We start from the raw sequence: 16,355 nt of genomic DNA on the forward strand, positions 1-16,355 counted from the left end.
TGCACACACACAGCTTTCCATGCATCCATGTGCCCAGTGGTCCAATGGAATAGATCCATGTAAGTGGATGACAATAGTCATAGGGATACAAACTCCAATTCTGCTCAAGTTCCCTGGGGCTCAAGGCTTTGTTGATATTACGCACCAACCATGTTGTCACTCTGACACAAGATGTTTGTTTGTCCTTGACCTTTCAGCAGCCTTTAACAGTCAGTCACAAGACGCTATCCATCCTCATGAGTCTTGGATTTAGTGGCACAGCACTGCAGTTATTTGCTACATCTGCTCCATGCAGACTCTACACTGGTGGTCCAAAAGGATCAGTACAGTGACCTTATCTGTTCTCCCTCTATACCTGCTCCCTTGGTGAGGTAATATCCTCGCATGGGTTCTCATACCTCTGCTATGCTGATCAGATGCATCCTCATATCTTGTGATTTTTGTGACCTGGACAACTCTTGGATCACTCCATCTGGCAACCAACTATACTCTGGTTACTTCTGGTCAATCAACTATACTTCTCTCTTCACATTGCTAACCTGACTAGGTCATATTATACAACATTGGGAGGAGCCAGACATTTCTAAGACTTGTTAAGTCTGTTGTCATTTCCAATTCACTCCTGGCTGGACTGCTGCTGCATGCCATCTGATCCTGCAAATGTTCCAGTATGTAACTGCACCTTCCCAAATTCTCCCACACCACCCCACTGCAATACTTGCTCCACTGGCTTCCCGTAAGAGATAAGAGATAAGATAATACTTTATTAATCCCCAGATGGAGAAATTTCGCTGCCTGCATTAGATTTAAAGCAATGCATGCCTACAAAAAAAAACAAAAATGGACCAGCACCCACCTACCTTAGGGCACTTATCCCACCCCACTCTGCACAGCACACCCTCCGAACCTCTAGTATGGTTCTACTAGAAATGCCATCTCACCAGGTGAGGAAGAGATGCATCAAGGCTCTTCTCTGTCCTGGCACCCAGGTGGTAGAATGAACTCCCCTGGTTTTCTGAAAGCTGAGTCACTGGTTGTCTTCAAACGATGTCTAAGGACCTACCACTTCACCAAGAACTTGAATTACCCCTATGTTAATCTATTTTTTAATCATCCTTGTCTTGTGTTGTCTTTTCATACTATACTAGCCTCCCCAACTTAGTTTTGGTTTTTTTGGCTGATGGTACACTGATGGTAGGTCCCTGATGGTAGGTCCCTTGCATGAGGTGAACCTGCATGAGGATCTGTTTTTGATAAAGACTACAAAGCATTTCTGTAAGAACATCTGCTAAATGCTATTTATGTAAATGTAAATGTCTATTCCCTCTTAGATGGTTGAAAATGTAGACCCAACGTTTCAGAACAAAGGGTTCTACTCAAAATACTTCCTTGTTCAGAAGAAGGACAGCAGTTTCTGATTAGGTCTAGATTTGAAAGGGCTGAATTGGTTCCTAAAAGCCTTCCCTTTCCACATACTAAGCCACAGGACTGCATCACGTCGGTTGGTCTGTACAACTCCTACTTTCATGGGAATTATTCACAAACTGAAGACTGCAAGCTAGCAGTCCAGGAAACACTATTGATTGCAAGAGTGGGTCTTATTTGCCATTTGTGTAAACTGATCTGCAAATGATGTACACCTCTTCGACTGGACCTGGTACACTGCTCAGTTCCAAAAATTCCAACTGCCTGGTAGCATCTTAATGTAATATTTAGACTGGACAGCAGTCATCCTCAGACAAACTCTTCCGCTGTCACAGAGGAAAGACATGAGGTGATCCCTTGTCCAAATAGAGATTGATCTGCAGGGTGGTGGATGCTCAGTCCCTACCATGGCATGCAACTCTACAAAGAGTGTCTCCTCCTCATGGGCATTACTTAGAAGAGCACCACACCAGGATGTTACTCTGCCACTGATACCTGGGTACCATGCACATCCTTCAGCTTCTACAAAATTAACATAAGCCCTTCAAACATCATCTTTGAACAGCATTCCAGCTAGCCCAAAGGTGTGTCAGTTCCTTTTATCATTGTGGCATGTCCTGTAGGCTAGTGCTTTATGTAACAAACCTTGTGAGAGAAGGTTCCAGGGAAATATCATACATCACTTTGTGACTTTGTTGGAAGGTCTTGGCATGCTTGCACATGTGCACAAGAAGGTATCCCTGTTAATCATGTTACTCCTCGTGGTCAATCTGACATTCGTAGAACCACAGTTATATACGTAACTAGCTTTCCTCCATTTTCCCCACACTTTTTTTGTAAGGATTTAAATTTTTCATTTGCATCCAGCATCTTTTCACATTCAAGTGAACAGACTTTTTCACCTGACAACCCTTTTTATTTGCATTTTGTCTGGGTGTTGCTTTAATGAGTTTTGTATGGCTGCATGTCAGGCAGACCATCACCAACCAGGCAGGCAAACAAGAACCACTCCTCAACATTATCAAGCACTGAAAGCTTGCCTGGTATACCCATGTAACCTGCCACAACTCTCTGGGCAAGACTATCCTCCAAGGCACAGCAGAGGGAACTCACTGAAGGGTCTCCCAGCACAAATCCTGGTAGGACAATACCAAAGAATAGGCTGGCCAAAGTCCAACTGCCCTGCTACCAGCTGCCAAAGACAGGAAACAGTGGAGAGTCTTAATTGACACTTCCATCCTGGCACCCCCACAACAACGGTCAAGTGACTGATGATGATGGTTGCATGATATGAAATAAAATATTGTTCTGTGAGTTTTTGGAAAATGGATGGGTGGATGGATGGATGTAATAAGGAACATTTTAATATATACATAATACTATGCATATGTTAATACTTTTGCGTTATGTTTATTGTGACAAATTATAGCTGATAAATCACATATACACAAATAAAAGAAAAAAAAAACAATATACATTGTGTTACTAAGGTTTTTGGCCAAAAAAAAGCCACCAGAACAGCTTCAGTGCACACTGGCATTGATTTTACAAGCCTCTGGAACCATATTGGAGGAATGAATACCATTGTTCATCAAACACCATTGATGATGATGATGATGACGATGATGATGATGAGGAGGAGGAGGATCATTGAGAGTGCTGTCTAACATGTTACACCAAACTCTCCCATAGGTGTTCAGTTGGGTTGAGATTTAGTGTCTGTAGAGACCATAGCACCTGATTTACATCATTTTCCTCCTCATCACACCATTCAGTGAGCCCTCATGCCTTGTAGATGGGGGCTGGGTCATCCTGGAAGAGGCCACTTCCATCAGAATAGAAATCTTTCATTATAGGATAAAGATCTTCAGTCAAAAATTAATTGTATTGAGTTTCAGTAACCCTTCCCTTTAACAAGTGTACCTGAACCATGCCAGAAAATGTCCCCTACAGTATAACAAAGTCACATTTATTCCCTTAATTTGTCACACCCCTGTATTTGGTCTTTGTTATTTGGAGCAAGATTGAAACAGCATGTTTAGGGACTGTTTAAAGGGTTAATTCGCATGTTACATGTAGCATATTTACATATATTATATATATATTTTTATTTTTTTATTGTATTGCTTACATGCCTTCTCTCTTCAAGCTGCCTCTCTCTCTCTCTCTCTCTCTCTCTCTCTCTCTCTCTATGTCTTTACCCTCTGTGTGTACATTTTGTTTCTCAGTTTCACACTTTTCCTTTCGCCCTCTATACTGGTCCTTCTCTCCTGCTTATCTGACTCTTTCTCTCCTGTTTTTTGTCCATTTGTGTATGCTCCTTTCATCCTGTCTCAGGGGTCGGAGCTTTTGTGCTGAACTGCTCACAGAGCAGATCTAAGCTTAAATCACATTAATTATTCACACACACACACACACACACACACACACACACCACACACAGGGACAAGGGGCTGTTTATCGTTCATAAATATTAGATTTCCATTTTCCTTTTTCTCACTGACATTTGGACTGTTTAATAATGTATACAGTGTATTCTTATGTAAAACATATGCATTCCTGACCCATTATAGTAGGGTGTGTTCCAAACACGTGCTTTAGGGTTTGTCCAGGACGTCTTATATTGGTTTTTTATTTATTTGTTTAACTGTGTGCCTGCTGGTTTATGACTGGATATTTTACAATAATTGAAACTGCTGGAAACTCAGGTAAAGAGAGGTTCTGACTTGTCAATTGATGGCATGGGAAAGCTGCCAGACAAAACCTGATAGACCTAAACATGCCGAATGACTCTGTCTGGAATAATTTCAGCTTCCACTTCTAAGAAAGCTTCTCATGTCCTGGAGGAGAGAAGATACATGAAGTCCGAACAGAGCTTAAAGACATTCCAGAAGAAAATGCAAATTCCAGCATAGTGGAGAATAGGGAGAATGGAAGGTTGCTGATCCAGAGTACAGAACTTGGAGAGGGCTCATAATCGTGTCTGCCAAAATATTCTGTGGGAAGTGCTTCAGGAATATGTGTCAGGGCTACAACTGCGAGGATGGACACTGGAATATGCAGCTTAATATATTTTTGAGTGTAGTCACTGATAGAATGAGATTACATATGGCCAAAAGATGGGGGGGGGGGGGGTTCTGAAGGGTGGCTGGAAATATTCTCTGTGATACAAGGAGGAGCTCAACACTCCTGAAGGAGTTCACGGTAGAGCTTCTGGGTTAAACCCCAACTGAAGGGGTTTAGGCATCTGATAAGCATGTGTCATTAAGAGTATGGCAAGGTGTTGGCTGCTAGATAAGTGTGAATTAAATGATAAATAAATTATGAGGGTATATATATATACCAGTGCTTTAGCTAAATCTAGCTATCTAAATGCAATACAGTATCATTAATTCACTGCATAAAACCTTAATGTTGACAATGTGATTGTGTAAACTCCCTGCCAATGCAGAGAACAGGCTGCAGGAAGTATATATTGCAAGCCATATAACAAGCCTTTGATTCCAGACATGCACTTACACTTAACTGAATAACTCAGCTTTGTGTGATTTTAGTTTCATATTAAAGCCATCCGTGTCGACTGAGTTCTCTGTAGAGATAGGGGATGCTTCTGCATGTGCAAGAATGTGAATTTGTGGGGGTTATTTAGTGAAATGGCACCACTGCTAATAATGATTGAACCTGCAGCTAGAGGTTTACCCGTCAGGAGTGGACACTGGTAGGAGACCCTGATATCAGCCCAGGGTTTGCTGGAGGGGTTATATCTCCTGACTGGCCTGAGAACAGCACATAGGTAGTGACAGATGTCTGGGTTTTCTTGGCTCTCGCTGTTATCACGGCAGTCCTTAGATCTAAGATCTAAATATTTGTATTAATATTACTAATATAACTATTTGTGATGTTCTTTCTCGCAGTGAACTTTGATCACTTCCAGATTCTCAGGGCCATTGGTAAAGGGAGTTTTGGTAAGGTAAGAACACACACACACACACACACACACACACACACAACAGGCTGTGACATTAAAATGGTCATGTGTGCCTTTCTCAGTTTCTGGCTGACATTTAATAGAAATGTCACATTTAATTACAGACAATTAAAGCCATTATCTTCTTACACCAACCGTTTCTCTCTCCTTTTTCTATTACTCTAAACGCTCCTCTGAATGAACCTATCTGAAGTGACTCCATCTGAAAAAAATAAAGTCATCAGACAGCATGCACTCAGGCTGCTCTGTCTCGACAATCATATTCTACTCCATTGAAAACGTACTGCCTTACATATGTATTCACCCCTTGTGAACGTTTCCATAATATGTATTGTTATAACCTGGACACGAACTGGATTTCATTTGGATTTTACCATTTGATTTACAAAATATGGTTAATTAGGTTGATTGAAAAGGTTCATTAGACAAAATGCATACATTTGTGGGTTGCATAAGTATTCACCCCCTTGGATCAACTGCACCTTTGGCTGAATTAAAAGCTGCATACATTCATCTTGCCTTCAACCCTGACCAGTTTCTCAGTCACTGCTTATGAGAAGCATTACTACAATATGTTACTACCACCACGATACTTCACCATGGGAATGATGTTCTCAGGACATTGAGCATATATTGGGTTTCTGCCAAACTTTTGGACTTTGTGCCAAAGCCAAAAACCTTTCATCAGAACAGAATTTTTTTTCACACGTTTGATGAGTTTTTAACATGCTTTTTTGGCAAACCCTCTGGTTGCCATGTGAATGCCTTCTCCTATCTGAGCTGTGGATCTCTCTATCTCCTTCAGAGTAACCCTTGGTTGTTTGGTTGCTTCTTTGACTAATGCCCTCCTTACCTTGTCACTGACCTTTGGTGGATGGCCTCCCCTAGTCATGACTCCTTGAGTCATGGTTGTAAGGTTGTTTTTTTTAATAACCAAACGATGAGTGATATTTTTTCCAGAACTTCTTGGACTTGTCATAATAGTGTCTTGGTCTTTAAGATGTTGCTTGTTTAGGAATGTTCTCTAACAAAGTCTGGGGCCCTCCAGGAACTGGTTTAATTGCACAAAGCTGGACTCCACTGAACTCCATTCAACTAATTGTGTGACTTCTGATGGTAACTGCACCAGAACTAATTCAGGGGTTTCACACCAATGGGAGTGAATAATTAGGCAATCATAACTTTTGTGTTTTTATTTTTATAAATAATTTTACAAACTATATTGATTTTCCCCCACTGCAACATTATGGGTTATTTCGTGTAGTTTCATGGTATATAATCCCAATTAAGTCCATTTCAGTTCCAGGTTATAACACTATAAAACGTGGCAAAGTTCAAGAAGGTGAGTACTTATGCAAGACATTCACATGGACCATTTCCACCAATCAGAATCTACACCAACAGCTATTTTGTCTGTAGAAAATTGTTGGTGACAGACAAATTGTATATCTGTCGATGGAAATATAGTATATGTCTCTGTGTACATCATCAATAAAGGACCTATCTATTGATCAATCTGTGCTGCAGGTGTGTATTGTGCAGAAGCGTGACACAAGGAAGCTGTATGCGATGAAATACATGAACAAACACGCGTGTGTGGAGCGTGACGAGGTGAGGCACGTATGCAGGGAGCTGCAGATCCTGCAGGAGATACAGCACCCATTTCTTGTCAACCTGTGGTGAGTCATGCACACATAACCACTTAAATACACTCTCTGCACACAAACAGACCAAAAAGTAGGACAGCGTATTCTGTTCGGCACTTATATAAGAACACATATCAGTGTTTGTGCAGCAGAGTAGTTTGTGTATGTTTAGTGTGCTCTTTAGGCAAGCACAAGGTCCTTATGCACATTAGACAGCAGCTGCAGCAGTGTGTGTGTCTGTGTCTGTGTGTGTGTGTTTGTGTTTAGCCCTGCAGGAGTAATTGGTCTTCTTTTTTTGGAACCAAGACAAAATAATACAGAGTGAGTCACTTTACCCCCGTGTGTCAGTTTGTGTGTGTGTGTGTGTGTGTGTGTGTGTGTGTGTGTGTGTGTGTGTGTGTGTGTGTGTGTGTGTGTGTGCATAAAGCCTTAACTGCACAGAATAAAAGAAGATTGCAGGTTCATTCATTTTTGCTGTTTAGTTCATTTGATATTAAGTGTTTGACAGAGTTTTCCTTGACATTCAATGCCAAAACATATTACTTTTGTGTGCTGTTCAATTTCAAACTCCCACTCCCACTCTCTTCTCCAGTTTCTCATTTATAGCTTACTATTAAACTTCACCACTAGCCGGTCCTTTAAAACTGCAAATTTACAAGGTGATCTTTCACTAGTGTCGGGTAGACGAGTGTGTTTGTATGAGACAGACCGGTACAAAGATGTGTTTTGACAGCATGTAAATCTAATACACCCATGCACCCATTGCATGTAGATGACACGGATCATATCCAACAACTTTTAAAGAATATGCTAGTAATAGAATATTACTTTTGTTATATTGCAGAAACTATGAAAATAGGTGGTAATGCCGATTAAGACCATTTTTCTCATCTTTCCCTACTCACTTCTAATCATTGTTAAATCATTGTCTCAATCGTAACACACATGGCACAGAAACACCCACATGCTGGGTTTTAAAGGGGCTTGATCGCCTGTATTGATGCTCTTGGAGGTTCCCAGGAGGTGCTGCCATGGCAACACATAACCAACTCTGCCAAAATGCATGATGGGATTCTTTCCCTAATGGACACATGGGCTGCATCTGAAATCACATACTGTGACAGTACCTACTGCACGGCCTAACCAGTACGTACTAATCAGTGTGTGTGACTACAATCCGATACATAGAATAAAATATCAGATACCACGAGTGTACCTTCTGCCCCTCCTGCCATCATTCACACATTTGAATGGCCATGTAATACAAAGCAATGCGATAACATGAAATTAAACATTACCATATATAATATGGTAATACCATATATAATATATGGCCATGGGGATTGTTTCGACTCAGGACAGCTGTCATTTGCTGCTATGTTGACGCCGTACACAACATCGCTTCACCTTTGCGCATTTGCTGAGAGTAGGTTCGACCGTGCTGCTCCCGATGGAAAGTTAGCGCCTTGCATGGCAGGTCTGCTACCATTGGTGTGTGAGTGTGTGTGTGAATGGCTGAATGAGACACAGTGTAAATCGCTTTGGATAAAAGTGATATATAAGTGCAGACCATTTACCATTAATGTGGAACAGAATCTGGAAGAAGCATGATGTTCATTTGTGTTCGTTTTGTGAAACACTCCATTATCCACATTTAGAAATAAGGCCTACATCCTGACACTAGTCAAACTGCATTGTCTGAACAATTATCAATGTTATTTTGTGTTTTTTTTAATGATGTTATACTACTCTATGTACTGTATTTGCTAGAATACCTGTCCAGGGTGTTGTCCCCCGCCCTGTGCCCCGAGTTCTCTGGGATAGGCTCCAGGCTCCTTTGCGATCCTGTGTAGGATAAATAGTACAGAAAATGCATGGATGGATTTAACTGTAACTTTAAATGTAACTTTAAATCAAGCATCAAGCTGACCAGATGTCACTTTGATTGTACAGATACGTCAGAAAAAGAAATGCAGATGAATTAAGAAATGGTGGATGGAGGAATTTGAGTATGCTTGTTTTCCCATCAAATTTGACCATACACAACATCAATAAATAAGGGTCATTGTCTCTGGCATGAGGATTTATGTCACATTAGTCCAAACCAGTTAGGACTGTTCCATTTCACTTTTTGATTAGGTTTGTGGAACACTAACATGGCATGAATTCTGTTGTTTCTGGATGGAGCCTTAAAATGGCCAACATTCACAGACAGAAACATTTACAGTACATTATGCTCATACAGGAACAATTTGGATTTGTTAAGAAACACAGCTCTGACTTAATGACTTGACACTGCACTACATGTCAACTCGACATGTGAGGTTTGTGTTACTTTTCTGTAAGGCTGTCTGTGTCTGTGCACAGGTATTCATTCCAGGATGAAGAGGACATGTTTATGGTCGTGGATCTGTTACTGGGTGGAGATCTGCGCTACCACTTGCAGCAGAATGTCCAGTTTAAAGAGGAGACAGTAAAACTATACATCAGTGAGCTAGCATTGGCACTCAGCTACCTACAGTCCTGCCACATCATCCACCGGTGAGTATCATATCACAGACACAAAAACCTGCCGTTTTAGACATCAGACAATTATATTTATGGCATTTGGCAGACACCCTTATCCAGAGTGACTCACATTTATCTCACTTATACAACTGAGCAATGGAGGGTTAAGGGCCTTGCCCAAGGGCCCAACAGTGGTAGCTTGACAGCGCTGGGGCTTGAACTCCTGACCTTCTGATCAATAACTGAGAGCCTTTAATCACTGAGCCACCACTGCCCAGACATCAGATATGACATACTCTCTGTCCCAATCCTTACAGCAAACACTTACAGGCTGGAGGAATGAATTCAATGCATAGATCACTCAAGTGTTTTATCCTTACTGCGTGGTTGTATATTAATCCTAACACTCTTCTCTTCCTCTGCAGTGATATAAAACCAGATAACATTCTGCTGGACGAGCACGGTAAGCCTAATCCTAATCCTTAAACTCTAAGCTTAAACCCTGAACCCCTCAACTATAATTCATCACATGAATATTGCAGGGGTTTTTTTCAATCTAATTCTAAATTTAAAATGGATGTATATGAGATTCCATCATGCTAGCTTTGTTGTTTAGATTTGCCCAATAATGACTCTTTTAACTTAGTTTCATTGCTTAGATAAACACTGTTTATCTTAGCTTCATCTGTTTGATTAGGTTTCATCTTTTAGGTTAGCCTGGTCTTTTTATGTGAGCGTCATTGTTTTAGGTTATCCTGAACTTTTGAGGTTAGTTTGGTTTCAATTTATGTTTGCTTGCTCCCAGATAGCATACTGGCATTGGGCCAAAATCAGCCATTATGTTGGGCCAACACTTGGTGCCAGCGTTGGCCCAACATAATTTTGTCCATTCGGCCAACATTGTGACACCAGAACCGACAGACATTCAGCTACCTCTAAAGCCACCTTGTTGTCAGTGTCAGCCATTCCTTTGGCTCAAAGTTGGGTGTCAACATTGGTCCATCATTGGTATGACAACATTGGCCAACATTAAGATCGTTTAAGCTAGTTTCATCTTAGGTTAAGTTGATGATTTGGGCTACTTTTAAATCCACCTTGCCTACATTGGCACAACATCAGCCATTCCTTTGGGTCAATTGTGTTTGCCAACATTTGCCCAACATTGGCAGGGTTGTTATAAAAAAGCATGCCTTTGCTCAACATTGGGATCTTTTAATTTAGCTTTATCTTAGGTTAATCAGTTGTTTCGGGCAGCCTCATATTTTAGGTTAGCTTTAGTGGCTACCATAATGGTTAGTATTTATTCATCCAATTTTGCTGAGCCTTCATTAGCTTATTGGAGTAGAATTGTTTTGGGGTTTTTTTATCTCCCCTTTTAACATTTTCTGTTTGTGTGTGTGTATGTAGGTCATGTCCACATCACAGACTTTAACGTTGCCACATTACTAAAAGACTCGGCAAGGGCTTCGTCTATGGCAGGAACCAAACCGTACATGGGTAAAGATCACCACTCACACTGAATTGTGTTTATCACACAGCGTCTCGCCACTTATCATTTACCAGTGTGTGCACGTTTTACAGCCCCAGAGATGTTCCAGTCATTTGTGGATGGTGGTCCTGGTTATTCGTATGCTGTGGACTGGTGGGCTTTGGGCATCACAGCATACGAGCTCTTACGAGGATGGGTATGTTTAGTCACATTTAACACATTTTGAATTCAATAATCAAAGATGACATCACTGGAATAATTGATCTTGTTATTGCATGGGATTTTCTGTGAACTCTACACAACACCCCACTACCCACCGCTGTATGTTAAATCTGCTTTGTCAGCACAGTGTAATCAGTAAATCTCATTTCTCATATCAGGTTTTCATCTGTCTGATTAATCTCTCTGTCTCTCCATATGCAGATATAACAATTTATCTATTATCTCCATGTCTGTAGGTCTAATTGTATATATATATATATATATATATATATATATATATATATATATATATATATATATATATATGTATACATACACAGTATACTGACAAATAGAGAGACTGTTTATTGCAAATCAATACAAAGTTCTGACTGATCACCATTATCTTATGATGAAACATTTCTATCCTGATGGGAGTGGTCTCTTCAAGGCGGCACGAGGGCTCACTGAATGGTTTGATGAGGATGAAATGGATGTAACATATGCTATGGCCTTTACGATCACCAGAGCCGAACCCAATTGAGCACCTATAGGAGATTTTGAAACAACAACATATTATAAAGCTCTTCCACCACCATCATGAAAACCCACACTGAGGGAATATATTTTGAAAGAATGGTGTTCATCCCTCCAGTACAGTTCCAGAGACTTATAGAATCTATGCCAAGGTGCACTGAAGCTATTCTGGCAGCTTGTCTTGGCTCAGACACCTAACGAAGAAGTCTGTCTCACTCTCTTTTTCTTTCTCTCAGAGGCCGTATGATATCCACTCCAGCACAGCCGTTGAGGACATCATGGGCATGTTCCGCTGTGAACGTGTACGCTACTCAACCTCCTGGTCTAATGGCATGGTGAATCTTCTGCGCTTGGTGAGGAAATTAGAGATATGTACAGTGAGGGAAAAAAGTATTTGATCCCCTGCTGATTTTGTACGTTTGCCCACTGACAAAGAAATGATCAGTCTATAATTTTAATGGTAGTTGTATTTGAACAGTGAGAGACAGAATAACAACAAAAAAATCCAGAAAAACGCATGTCAAAAATTTGATAAATTAATTTGCATTTTAATGAGGGAAAAAAGTATTTGACCCCCTCTCAATCAGAAAGATTTCTGGCTCCCAGGTGTCTTTTATACAGGTAACGAGCTGAGATTAGGAGCACACTCTTAAAAGGAGTGCTCCTAATATCAGTTTGTTACCTGTATAAAAGACACCTGTCCACAGAAGCAATCAATCAGTCATATTCCAAACTCTCCACCATGGCCAAGACCAAAGAGCTCTCCAAGGATGTCAGGGACAAGACTGTAGACCTACACAAGTCTGGAATGGGCTACAAGACCATTGCCAAGCATACTGGTGAGAAGGGGACAACAGTTGGTGCGATTATTCGCAAATGGAAGAAGCACAAAAGAACTGTCAATCTCCCTCGGCCTGGGGCTCCATGCAAGATCTCACCTCGTGGAGTTGCATTGATCATGAGAACAGTGAGGAATCAGCCCAGAACTACACGGGAGGATCTTGTCAATGATCTCAAGGCAGCTGGGACCATAGTCACCAAGAAAACAATTGGTAACACACTACGCCGTGAAGGACTGAAATCCTGCAGCGCGCGCAAGGTCCGCTGCTCAAGAAAACACATATACATGCCCGTCTGAAGTTTGCCAATGAACATCTGAATGATTCTGAGGACAACTGGGTGAAAGCGTTGAGGTCAGATGAGACCAAAATGGAGCTCTTTGGCATCAACTCAACTCGCCGTGTTTGGAGGAGGAGGAATGCTGCCTATGACCCCTGGAACACCATCCCCACCGTCAAACATGGAGGTGGAAACATTATGCTTTGGGGTTTTTTTTCTGCTAAGGGGACAGGACAACTTCACCGCATCAAAGGGACGATGGACGGGGCCATGTACCGTCAAATCTTGGGTGAAAACCTCCTTCCCTCAGCCAGGGCATTGAAAATGGGTCGTGGATGGATATTCCAGCATGACAATGACCCAAAACACATGGCCAAGGCAACAAAGGAGTGGCTCGGGAAGAAGCACATTAAGGTCCTGGAGTGACCTAGGCAGTCTCCAGACCTTAATCCCATAGAAAATCTGTGGAGAGAGCTGAAGGTTCGAGTTGCCAAACGTCAGCCTCGAAACCTTAATGATTTGGAGAAGATCTGCAAAGACGAGTGGGACAAAATCCCTCCTGAGATGTGTGCAAACCTGGTGGCCAACTACAAGAAACGTCTGACCTCTGTGATTGCCAACAAGGGTTTTTAAACCAAGTACTAAGTCATGTGTTGCAGAGGGGTCAAATACTTATTTCCCTCATTAAAATGCAAATCAATTTATAACCTTTTTGATGTGCGTTTTTCTGGATTTTTTTGTTGTTATTCTGTCTCTCACTGTTCAAATAAATCTACCATTAAAGTTATAGACTGATCATTTCTTTGTCAGTGGGTAAACATACAAAATCAGCAGGGGATCAAATACTTTTTTCCCTCACTGTAGAAAGGTCTTCACTTGTTTAGTACAGCTATAAAAATCTGTGTGTACGTATGTGTGTGTAGCTGCTCAGTAAAGACCCAGATATACGGCTGTCATGTGTGTCAGACATGCAGCGCGTTCCGTACCTGGCGGATATGAACTGGGATGCTGTGCTGGAGAAAGGAGTTTCACCAGGATTTACCCCCAACGTGAGACACCACACATGCACACACAGCTCTCATTCAAGGGGAAACATGCCTTTTTGGTATACGGATGTGAGCTAGAGAAATTGAATGCATTTTTCACTAACCATATCTGCTAAATAAATAAAATTCAACCTTTTTTGTGTGCGTAAAAGAAACAAACAAAAAAGTGATGTGTAAATGATTTCACTCACTGTCAAAGCACAGACCTGCAACACGCATCCTAGCTAGCTGTGTGTGTAAACCAAAATGCTAGTTAATATCATTATAGTCTTCATAGCTGGTAAAGAGTGTAGATCACCTGCCATTCAAACTATATGTGTGTTATCAGGAGTGCCTGGAATGATCTTTATTTAGTACAATACACATCTCTGTTTGTTATTTTTGTGTTTCTGTTTGCCCCCCCGTTCGTCTCTTAGAGGGGACGTCTGAACTGTGACCCGGTATTTGAGTTAGAAGAAATGATTCTGGAGTCGAAGCCGCTGCACAAAAAGAAAAAACGACTGGCCAAGGGCAAACGCACCAACAAATCATCCAGCACACTGGTATACAAACACACACACACACACACACACACACACACACACACACATGCAAATATCTACTTACAGTATCATAATTGTATAAATTCTGACTTATATAAATGTATGTGTGTGTATGTGTGTGTGCGTGTGTGTGTGTGTGTGTGTGTATGTGTGTGTGCTCGTGTCCAGCCACCCCACATGCAGCAGCGTCTAGAAACTGTCAGAAAGGAGTTCATCATCTTCAACAGAGACAAGTGAGTACTGACAGAGACTTTATAAGTAGAGACAGTCCATTGCTTAAAATATAAATGAGGCAGATGTAATGTTCAATGTGCCAGCTCTATGAAGTAAATAAATTTGAATCACTCTGTATCTGTTTCTCTCTCTCTCTCTCTCTCTCTCTCTCTCTCTCTCTCTCAGGTTACAGAAGCAGAGTGACGGTGCAAAGAAAAGATCGTCACTAAAAAGAGAGGAAAAACTGCAGGAAGGACACAGCAACAACGACACCCACACTGTCAAAGCTAAAACGAAAACACACAAAGACTTGGTGAAAACACTGAGTCCAGATTCACACTGAACAACTCCCTGACCTCTTTCTACAACACCATCCTTAATACACACCCACAGAGCAGTACACATGGCACAAAACCAGACCCTTTGCCTTATTACAATGACTGTATATGTCTGTTTTTATTTAAATGAAAAAAAAGGACTGAACCATTGCTATTTGGTAGCTTTAAACCGAATAGCATTAGCAACTATTAGAATTTATTAGCAGTAGCACCAGTGCTAAGTCCTGCATCATTCCGTCTGATTATGCAGTTCATGTTTCTGTTATTGTGTAAAAGATGTGTTTATTGTAAATTATAATATGTATGTATAATTGCATTGGGGTTTTTTTTGTACGTTCTGATGTTCACTTGTTTTTAAAAAATGAAACCACTTGTCTAGAGGAAGTACCATTTGATTACTAACTGTTTTGATTCATTTTTTGCCTTCTGTAAACAACAGAATACAGATAGAAAACTGGGAAGAGAATAAATGGGGAAATGGCCATCAGAAATAATAATTGGTGCTATCTGTGGCCATAACCAAACCTCACGCTTCCATCTCCCATTTTCGTCGTAACATGTTTACAAGGGGGCTATGAAAACCAGACATTGATATAGCCAGTGCTACTCCTCATTCTTCAAGTTACTGAGCTAACATTAACTTAAACGGGTAACTCAACTGGCAGGTACACATCCATAACTCTTAATCTAAAAGGTGAATTTGAAAAACATCAATGAAATTCTATTGAATGCGATCCAATTAGTAAGAATTAACATAAACATTTTTTTTGCACAAGTATTTCATTGTGTGCATGTTAAAGGCATTAAGGAGCTGCTAGTCCCTCACCTACTAGGCTGAAACCAGGTTTCACGAAGCTGCAAGAAATGAACTCAGCCACTATTGCCGTACTAGTCATTACACACTACCCAGTACTCCTGGCCGAAGACAATGCCAGTGAGCAGGCTGACCCTGTGTTATCCCTGTACAGGTACAGGTGCATTATCTCTGTGCAAATGGCCACCTTCAGAACTGCTAGACACAAGTGCTTAACATGGAAAGCAAGACACAAACTGATCATCCACTCCTGGCAAAGTACTTGCTCATATGTGGTGGCCTCCTATACTATCCTGCCAGGCACCGAGAATGCAATACTCCAAGTGTTGCATAACCACACCCACTCTCACATACCTTGGATCCCTTCCACTGGCCTGGCCTTGACATGCAGTTATGGAAACTCTGTAAACAATACCCTGTCTGCCAGTGCACTTTTTTTTTTTTTTTTTTACCAGAATTGCCTTTGCTATTTATAAAGGTGCCCTTTGA

At 41.1% G+C, this 16,355-nt stretch overlaps 1 protein-coding gene across 1 annotated transcript in view; it reads left to right on the forward strand.

Annotated features, from left to right (window-relative positions):
* LOC128622771 (serine/threonine-protein kinase 32B-like) overlaps nucleotides 1–15,376 on the forward strand; it is a 16,247-nt gene extending 871 nt beyond the window's left edge. The window contains exons 2-12 of the mRNA XM_053649504.1: nucleotides 5,340–5,395; nucleotides 6,941–7,092; nucleotides 9,427–9,600; nucleotides 9,993–10,030; nucleotides 10,975–11,064; nucleotides 11,149–11,252; nucleotides 12,031–12,147; nucleotides 13,837–13,962; nucleotides 14,376–14,501; nucleotides 14,670–14,734; nucleotides 14,901–15,376. Of these exons, the coding sequence (XP_053505479.1) occupies nucleotides 5,340–5,395; nucleotides 6,941–7,092; nucleotides 9,427–9,600; nucleotides 9,993–10,030; nucleotides 10,975–11,064; nucleotides 11,149–11,252; nucleotides 12,031–12,147; nucleotides 13,837–13,962; nucleotides 14,376–14,501; nucleotides 14,670–14,734; nucleotides 14,901–15,057 (1,205 nt within the window). The 3' untranslated portion in view covers nucleotides 15,058–15,376. The remainder of the gene's footprint in view (nucleotides 1–5,339; nucleotides 5,396–6,940; nucleotides 7,093–9,426; nucleotides 9,601–9,992; nucleotides 10,031–10,974; nucleotides 11,065–11,148; nucleotides 11,253–12,030; nucleotides 12,148–13,836; nucleotides 13,963–14,375; nucleotides 14,502–14,669; nucleotides 14,735–14,900) is intronic.
* Nucleotides 15,377–16,355: the final 979 nt, after the last annotated feature.

Source organism: Ictalurus furcatus, chromosome 2, assembly GCF_023375685.1.
Source record: "Ictalurus furcatus strain D&B chromosome 2, Billie_1.0, whole genome shotgun sequence".
NCBI lineage: Eukaryota > Metazoa > Chordata > Actinopteri > Siluriformes > Ictaluridae > Ictalurus > Ictalurus furcatus.